Source organism: Cynoglossus semilaevis, chromosome 14 (genome assembly GCF_000523025.1).
Source record: "Cynoglossus semilaevis isolate Cse_v1.0 chromosome 14, Cse_v1.0, whole genome shotgun sequence".
NCBI lineage: Eukaryota > Metazoa > Chordata > Actinopteri > Pleuronectiformes > Cynoglossidae > Cynoglossus > Cynoglossus semilaevis.
In genome coordinates, this window is record NC_024320.1 from 17,044,035 (window position 1) to 17,053,762 (window position 9,728).

Below are 9,728 nucleotides of genomic sequence, written 5' to 3' on the forward strand. Positions count from 1 at the left end.
GTAAATACACCTGAGCTCCCAGCCCTGAGGCAGGATTCAAACAGGAGCCACGGCACTACTACAGGAAGTCAGCGACAGTAAACCTTCTCCAAGGCTGCCGTCCTTCTGCAGATGTTATGTCATATATTATGGTTTAAATGGGAGCGCCCTCAGACTTCAGTGTGTGACATCACTAACTCACTGTGCTAACAGAAGTATTTGTCTTTCAGGCGGGATCCGTATGATTACCCCATCTACTCCAGACCTGTCAAAGATAAACGAGACGCGGCACCAGGCCACTACCACGACCAGCCTGCTTCCAGTCACACTGGCCGCGTCCCGCTCCCCCAGTCGGGCACCAATTCTCAGCAGCCGCCCGGCAACCAACGCTACCACCCATCGTCCTCCCAACAGCACCTCACGGTGGTGAGGCAGGATGTGCCGCCATCTCCTACTGCAGGGCACGAAGGGCAAGACCACTACAGAGCTGTCAGAGGGAGGGGCGACGCCCACCGGGATGCCAGCCCAGGAAGGTACGCAGCCTCCAGGGAGCGCTACGCCAGCCCGGAGCGCTACGACTACAGAGATGACAGTCAGGCTGATCCTCGACGGAAAAACCCGCTGATTAATGCAGTATAAAAACGGGAGCCACGTCTGAGTGTGTAAATCGGCTGTGGCCTATCAGGTTAGGGTCTTTTTAACAAGCCATAAAAGATTATTGCACATGTAATCCACTGTAGCTGTGCGGCTGTACCAGCGGCTGACACACTGCCAGTGCTGACTTCATTAAAGTTTCCAGAAGAAGCAGTGAGAACATGGACTCGGGAAAAGGCTGATTTGAACAAAAAAAGACATACAGAATATTCTTTAATCCAAATGGTTGTCTGTAAACCTGTGACTCATTTTCACCAAAAGACACGAGCTGATGGTTAAAATCTTTGTGTCACTAAGTGAAGAAACAACGTTGATGTGAAGTGATGGAGAAAATTATTTTTATGATGGAAACCAGGGGTGGATGAACCAGTCCAAATATTTGCTTATGGACAAACAAACAAACAAACAAGAAAATCACTATCACTGTTATACTGCCACCTATTGAAAACAAATTTTTAATCTCTTACTCTAGAACAATGTTGTGTTTCTGGAGGGAGTTGTCGATTAATGACATGCACAAAGTGACCTTTATTGGCATGTTTTCGTACAGAGTCAGCTCACGTCCAGCAAAGTCAAACGTGCACATGTCGAGAGTTGGAAGGAAATAAAGCAGAATCACCTCGACCGCGGGGGAGGAAGAGGAAACCGAAGTGGGCAAAAGGAAACAGGAAGTTGCCGTCCTCCGTGTCTTTGTCCTTGTCCTTGTTTTGTCTCTCGGATTTCCTCTTCATCCTGCTGTCACGACATTTTCTGTCCTAAATATGTATAGTCTTTGTTAATTACTTTACTTTTAATTATTTAGATGTGGATTTGGCATAGAGCATTTATTTCTGTATATTTTCACTTTTATAATCATTATAAATAAATCTTGCAAAACGAGTCTCGGAGTTTGACCATGTTGTGAATGACTTGACATATTTCAATCCTTAAATGCACTCTGTGCAGCTAACATTAAATATCATTTAGATTAGATACAACTTTATTCATCCCTCAGGATGTTTGAATAACGTCAGCTGTGAATATTTACAAGTTTGTTGTTTTGTGTTTATCGTGTGTTTTCTCTGTAATTCTCCCCTTGTGCAGAAATGCCGTATTTTAACCCATGTTTCTTTTATTCCAGTAATTAACCTCAATGATGTGCAGTTCAGTTATTCAGCCAACGTCATCACTTTTAAGAATTTCTGCACAATATTCCCATTAATTCCTGGGAGCAGGGTGTGCAGATGGATTTGCCCCCTGCCAGATGACTGATAAGAATAGCCAGTGTTCCAATAATGACAAAATCATCTTCAACAATTAGAGTCAGAGAACTCTCCAGCAGAAAGTGATTACTGGCCAATTTGCTCTCAGAAATAAAGAAGGCACTGATTGGAGAAATTAGACTTGAAATGGGGAATAATTAGAGTGTGGAGGAGGCTTTTTCTATCTGTTAGTGTTTAATTAGCACGGGGGCCCAGAAGGGACCAGGCCGGGGCTGATCTGTCTCGTCTCTGCTTTCTGGGCTCACACCGTGTCTTCTTTGAGCTGGAATAGACCTGTCAAAACCAGATTAGGACCAGTCGATTGTTTTTATTTAACCCACTTTTGATCCAAAAAAAGCTCCTCTTTCCCAGATACAGTCAGGCCCACATCAATGAGCCCAGTCTGGTAGATTTTCTGCTTTGTTGCAGCAGGTTTTTCAGGTCGATTTTAGCCTTGAAACAAAACATTATCACAGGAAATCCAGTCCTTATTTTAACAGAGGACTCACGTTTTTATTTTGCTTTACCTGTAACCTGTATAAATTGTTACATGTATTTATGGAAATGAACTTGGGGGCAGATTGTGATCAATTTACAGACAAAACTAAACTAAAGTTTCAGGTTTCAGCCCAGAGACAAGATCTCAACCCATGTTTCTGTCCCTGTCAGACACAGGTCCCATTTCTCAAATGTCTTCACTTTTTCATTCTGCAGCCAAGTTCAATTCAAAACTAAACCATGAAAACAAAACTGTTTTCTCAGAATTTTCTTAAGCAATTACACGTGTGACTCAATCCTGTCACAACTACAACGTCTCCTTTTGTCTTGGACTCGGACTTGATTCTGAGTCTCAGTGACAAACTGACTCTGACTGGATTTGGACTCAAACGTGTTTTTCTGAGACGCACAGTCCTCAAAGTTGTTTCAATTGACTTGGACTCAGACTTGGACTCAACCGTTGTGGACTCGACTGATGAGTCATGTTTTTCTTGCAGCTCTGCAGCCATGCTGTTGACTGGGCTGGTTCTTAGTAAACTCAGTGCTGACATTGTGTCAGTTTTTGAAAGAACAAAGAACCTAGACTATCACCTCAAAGGCAGCTCCTCTGGAGACACTTCAACCTCATACACACTTGTGTGTATGTGTGTGTGAAGTTGAAGTGTGGAAAGACACACTTGGACGAACATCAAGTGTTGGATAAGGTGCACACATACAGTACAGTGGCGTTTAGTTCCAGTGTCCCTGCCACTCTAATGCATTACCCTGTTGCCTGCTGTCGTTATGTGTGTGTGTGTGTGTGTGTGTGTCAGTCAGAGTCCGGCTGGTGCTGAAAGCCTGATGGATGGGGCCCCGGGGTCAGGGACTTCAGCTGTTGTTGGCCGCAGCACAGCACAGCGGAGCGAGCGGCTGCCGGCCTTGGTGAGCAGCAGAGTCACAGTCCTTTTTTTTTTTTTTTTTTGGTGTTTTCATTTGGTGCTGTGAGAGGGAAGCTGCCGTGATCCTCCTCAGATCAGGAGATTAGCAAAGCAGCTGACTCATCCTGAGAGACACACACACTGCTGCTGTGTTCACGGGGAGCCGTGGACTCACACTCCTGTTTTAACACCACTCACTGAGCACAGCTTTGGTTTTTACTTTGAACGTCCTCTCTGTAAACTAAATCTAATGCTTAGAACTAATATCAGTTTCACTTTGGGCTCTGGTTCAAACTAATACTAATGGATAACTGTGTTGGTTAGAACGGATACATCCTTCTGAACTGAGTCAACACCGTCTGGTTGTACTGAAATACAGTAGAGTCCACGCCGTGTGTGACTGTGGGACACAGCCCATTGTACAAGGTGTGGGACAGCTTGATGGACGACTGTATGGACAGTTAGAGTTCTGTGTGGAAGGATGGATGAATTTACAGATGGATGGATGTTTGGACAGGTGGACACACAAACACTTGGATCAATGGATGAATCAATAAATGGTCAGATGGGTAAAATGACAAGACGGATGGAGAGGATGATAGATTGGCTGGATGGACAATTAAACAGCTGGGTGGAATGGATGGATGGATGGATGGATGGATGGATGGATGGATGGATAAACTCACAGACAGAATGGATGGATAGAAGGATTGGTCCCTGAAGGAGGCGTGGATGGATATTTGGCCAAACCGTGGACATACTAATGGATGGATGGACGAACAGACAGACAAATGGAAAGATGGACATATGGACCGACGGCCACTTGAATGGATGGGTGGTCAGACTGACGGACAACTGAAGAATGAATAGATTGATGGATGGATGTGTGAATTAAGGAATGCATGGAAGCTTGGGTCAATGAACAGAAGAATGGAAATGATGGAGAGTTGGACCAATGCTTAGGTATAAAGGGATAGTTGGATGGAATGACATTCTTCAGTGTTGAAGAATCCAGTGGACGGTAGTTGACCAGGGGGGACAGACTGGTGGAAGGAAAAAAAAAACATTTAATTTTGAATCTAACCTTCAACCACATGAACTGATGACTGGGACGTGGTGGAACATGAGGTCTGAACCTGATCATGGTGGGATTGGATCCCAGCCTCTCCAGTCAGTGGATGGGATGTGTATGTGTGACTAGATGAGGTACTGGTGTGAAGAAAAAAAAAAGAAGCATTTCATGATTTTCTCTTTCATTGTTGCCACGACGATGTCATCATTTCTATGGAGGGGTGGGGGTCTGTGCCAGGAGCGGCGACTACGTTGCCATAGTGACAGCTGGTGTAAAAATGGTGGTTGGTTTCTCGGCTGGTGTGGTGTGTGGGCGAAGGAGGCAGCAGCTCCGGTTGCATTTAGGGTAAACGTGCAGTAAATTAGGAGAGAGAGAGGGAGAGAGAGGTGAGTAAGAAATGGCAACATCTTAAACACAGCACAGGGTGAAACCAAGCAGGATTATTGCACAGGAAATGAAATCATTTCCAATCCCAGCCCGGCTGTGGAGATCCACTTTCACAGTCTGTGAACAATATCAAACAAACATGTAGGCTGTAAAGGCAGAGCGATGGAGAATCAAAGAGCTACACACAGACATTAGAGAGAGAGCGGGCCGCGGAGGGCGAGCACCGCTCACCCACCGCTCACCCACCGCTGCACTCATCTCCACATCCAGGCCCTTTAAAGTGCACATTAGCCACTGGCTATTCCCATGAACTTCCTCCAACCTGCACCAGGCTGGAGTGAGTGGGTGTGTGTAGGTGGTGGCGTGTGTAATGTGCTGTATAATTAAATGAGCAGCTCTGCTCGGCCGGGTCCCGAGGCTCGTCCGTCCTAACGAGGGCTAAATTGAAATGAATGGGAGCAGGTGGAGGACAGAGGGACGGAAGGACGTTGTTGGGAAATGTGCCTTTAATGAAGAGCATGAACGGGAAGGTTAGAGTGCGTGGAGGTCACGGTCTGAGGTCACAGAAATACGTCACACCAGGTCACGGTCTGAGGTCACAGAAATACATCACGTTATTTTGCAGCGTGAGACGCCGTAAACCTAACACCCACACACACACACACACACACACAATTGATCTTTGTAAACATGTCATCCGTCTTCCTCTGCCCGCGTGTGTGAGGCAGCCATGTCATTTTTTTGGAGCGGTGGAGGCGAGCGATAACTGTTCCAGCGCCTACACTCTTCTCTCCCCGTAGAGGACGTCTTTTTGACTGACACATGCTAACAAGTTAAGGTGTTCGACAGCAGCGCTGGCTGAATAGTTAATTCCAAGAGGAGAAACGACCTGGGAATTCTCTCTCTCTCTCTCTCTCTCTCTCTCTCTTTCTCTTTCTCTCTCTCTCAGTTTTATCAAGTGAATCAAAAAAAAAAAGTTAATGAGAACCTAAATTAATACAAAAAGAAAAAAAAAACATGAAGAGAGCGTGTGTGGATTTCCAAAACCGGATCATTCACCTGAAGAAGCAGCGTGTGTTCAAGCGCCACTGCACATTGACACATTTAAACACAACAACTCTGGGCCGCCACTGATAAACGACAGAAAATGTCTGAAATCTAAGGCACGAAAACAAAAGTTAAAGAAACGTGCCATTGCTTTGCCTCACGTTTCCCACAATCGAAAAATGTAAAAAATGGGTCACAGGGTCAAGCCGTGGCCAGCGAGAATAAATCCATGTTGGTTAAGTTGGTAAGGGGGAGGGTAGTGAGGGGTCTGTATCTATAGAAAGACTTTACCAGGGGTCCAGGATGTCCCCGTCCTGGACACCTCCCTCAGAAACATTAGATTGTGAACTAACGTATCAGTGAAACCCTTGGACGGCCTGCCTGCAGTCCAGATTGAGGGAACACTGTGACCACTGTATGCAGCACTAAGAAAAAACACAGAGAAATTACCATCAGCTGTGACACTTGTTCACAAGATGAAGTGTCTAAGATGATTTAAGGCGACACACTGTCTCTGTCTCCACGTCTTCGGCCGTGACCGTGTCCAGTCGGAGTGTGTGTTGTGTAATTTATTAACAGTCCTCTCCAGAAAGGCCTTGAACAGCAGTGGGAAGCACTGGTGACACTGACAGAGTGACTGATAACACAGCAGTGTGAAGGTTAGGAACAGGCTGTTACGGCCAAGTCCTCCTCCTCCTGCTGCTGCATTCAAGGCTCCTGTTTAATGGATGTTAAATGCAATTAATTCTCCGATGTTGGCTGCTGCCGTTGTTTATGTGTTTGACAGTGAACTGACCACAGACTCTTGGCGGAGGTGGTTTTTCTCCTGCCCGCTGATTCTTCTAATGTACAGTGGATGGACAGTGAAGGCATCTTAAAGTGCTGCAAATGGCTCTGAGTAAATAACTCCTGCAGTTTGTCTCTGCTGTTAGATTCAAGGACCGTAGTCCTGCTACTGTTAAATAACATGACTGTTTAATATTGTCTCATTTTACCAGGGCAGTTGTACTTTTGTTCTTAGCCATATTTTACCCACTTCCTCGTTGTTGTTTTTAGCATCAATTTACTAGCCTCTTGGTCCATAGAATGCGTTGAACCTTTACTCACAGAGGGGACGTAAGACTAGAGTTCAGGAGTGTTTTCCCAGGAAGACCTTAAAGACAAACCAACCCAACAAATCGTGCCAGCCAATCACAGGTAACGTTGTCGGTTGATTGTTAGCCTAAATTAGCAACTACATCTACAGGGCGCTCAAAAAAACAACCCCCGCCAGTATCAATGTTCTCATACTAATTAGCACAAAGTTGCTAAATGCTAAAAAATGCTCCTAATCAACAGACTATGAAACAGTGACTAAACAGTGTCAAAGTCTTTAGAAAGCAGTGTTTTTAAATTAGCCACTGTGAATACATTATCTCACTGTTTCAAGTTTTAGGAGCAGCTCATTAGAAAGCCTGCCTTACATCACAGGACCAAAAAAAAAAAGGAAAAAGGACATGATTGGTTTCCTACATTCATTCCACTGATCACTGTCAGACTAAAACGCTCACAAATGCAACATTTTCATCAGCTGAAGCTTGAAATCCAGAAATTAAGGGGAAGGTCTTTGAATGTGTCTTGAAACAACTCCACGCTAGCTGCTGGATTACCATGGTACAATACGATTAGCACACTGTTATCAGAGTATTTTTTAAAGCCTTTGATTCGGCAGCGTGTGACACGTGACACCTCCTCCTTGTGTCATGTTCAACATGTGAAACGTGGCCTCAGTAACGGCAGCTTCTCGCTGCCATCATTTCATGTATACGCCTAAAAAACGTCACCTTGTTTATTTTCTTCCTTGTTTAGTCATCGAGACAGAAGCAGCCCCAGGCAAGGGCGCTCACTCTCACTGGAAACATGGCTGCCAGCAGGCGAAAAACAGATCCGGACAAAAAGACAAACAGAATATTTTCAGAATCAGAATTCTGTTCAGAATCAGAACTTGGTTACAATATGGTTTCCTGCTATTTCTAGCTGTAAAATTGACCAATTTCCTTCAAGAAAATGTTATGTATGGTATGTTATAACATTTTTATATAATATTTTGTATTGTATTAAAATACAGCTCACTCTTTATCAGTAAGCTTTTCCAGCAAATTCTGAATTGTGCTTCTCTTTGCTCTTGTTTCTATTATGAAAAATAACAAGATATTTTCATTTGATTTTTTAGGATTTCTGAGGCAATTCCATCTTTCAGAGCCAAGACTCTGAAAGATGGAATTGCAAAAAGTACATTTTGACAAGAAAGCTTGTCAAGGGAAATAGTCTCAGTGGTAGATTTCTTTTGTTTTGTTTTTGCATCATGCAAGATGAAATAATTCAATTTAGGAATCCAATGTTTTTTCTACCTGGTGTTTTTGCAGTGCAGCTTTTTGCTAGTTCTGCTATTAGACCCTGAAGTCTACTCTAGAACTGCCTCTGTTCTTTAAGTCATAGGTTCAAGCGGCGATCGGTTTCCACTGCAGCATGTCGTCCCCACCGTGTCTACATGTTTGAATGCAGCGAGTTGTTGCCATGTGATTGGCAGGTTAGACATTTGCATTTAGGTGCAGTTGAACAGGTGTACCTAATGAAGCGGCCGCTGAGTGTATGCATGTCCGAGGCTCAGCTGACGGTCTGGTGGTCGCTGCAGAATCCCGGCCTCCTCATCCAGATGCCAGGTGTTTTGCTTGGCAGTTGGGGACTGCTGGGGTTGAGCCTGTGTCAGGGGTGTTGGGTTGCTGTGAACTGCAGGGAGAATTTGGGGTAATGTGCCGTGTGTCCCTGTTATAGCCCCGCTGCTTGGCTAAGATCACGGCAGGCTACATCCAGGCGGAATTAGAGAGTGCTTAGTTTCCACATAGGCTTGAAAACGGTGTGAATATGTCGTTTTCACTCTGAGCCGGGGGATTTCACTCAAATGCCACTGAAACATGGAGGCATGGGCCACTGTGTAACATCTGTTAGACATGTTTATCTGATGGGAGAACCTGGATAGAAATAAGTGGAGACGACTGAAACACGAGAAACTATACATTCAAGCTAAAAAAAAAAAAAAAACTTCAGTCAAAGAAAAAACCCACCAGTAGTTTCAAAATATGAAAATAAATACAAATCAGTTTTATCTGTGAGTAATTGTCCTCATTATAAATTAACCAGTTAGATCAGGGGTGGCCAACAAGTCAGAGGCTAAGAGCCACATGATATACATTGGCACATCCCTTAAAAAAAAACCAAAAAAAAACTCTTCCACTCTGTTAAGGTTTTCCCTGAGTCATTGTGTCAATGCCCGTCAGCAAGCGAGTCACATAGCGTAAAAAAACACAAACATAAAATTTGACATGATGTAAGAGCCGCATGAAACCGGGCAAAGAACTGCATGTGGCCCCCGAGCCACAGGTTGGCCATCCCTGAGTTAGAAAAACTCCACCAATTTTTATTATTAAATGAATCCTCAAAAAATACTTTTAAACGTGCCATAAATTCCATAAAATCCATAGAAAAACACACTGGACACAGGATCCTCAGGTCCACTGACGTGAGGACACAAAACATCACACCAGAACTCATTGATAAAGATCAGTGGAACAACAACACATGAATTCTTTAATATATTTAAAATATGCAGATTCTTCAGTTGAATTCCTGACTAAGGTCAGAGGTCACCGACAGCCTCTCCCTCTCAGACACTGTTCCTTCAGGTTCTCCCAGGTGCCATGTTAGATGCCACCAGGAGATCTCCTCCCTGTGTGTTCTCCTCCCTGTGTCCCCCCTCAGGCTGCAGCTGTGTGCCGCTAAACAAGTGCCTGGAGACACGGAGCGAGATGTGGAATCTAGACACACAGAGTGGTGGAAGCGCTCATGCACTTGTGGGGGAAGAAAAAGCTGCAACAAGAGACGAGTCGGAGGGGA

General features: G+C 44.5%; 1 protein-coding gene across 5 annotated transcripts in view; it reads left to right on the forward strand.

The window, feature by feature from the left end:
- Positions 1-1,513, forward strand: part of pard3ba (par-3 family cell polarity regulator beta a) — a 137,173-nt gene extending 135,660 nt beyond the window's left edge. For 3 of the 5 annotated variants that reach the window (XM_008325476.3, XM_025062719.1, XM_008325478.2), the window contains exon 24: positions 210-1,079. In XM_008325476.3, the coding sequence (XP_008323698.1) occupies positions 210-618 (409 nt within the window). In that variant the 3' untranslated portion in view covers positions 619-1,079. Of the gene's footprint in view, positions 1-209; positions 1,080-1,183 lie in introns of those variants that run through there. The other 2 variants (XM_025062718.1, XM_008325477.3) reach the window with 2 other exon arrangements.
- Positions 1,514-9,728: the final 8,215 nt, after the last annotated feature.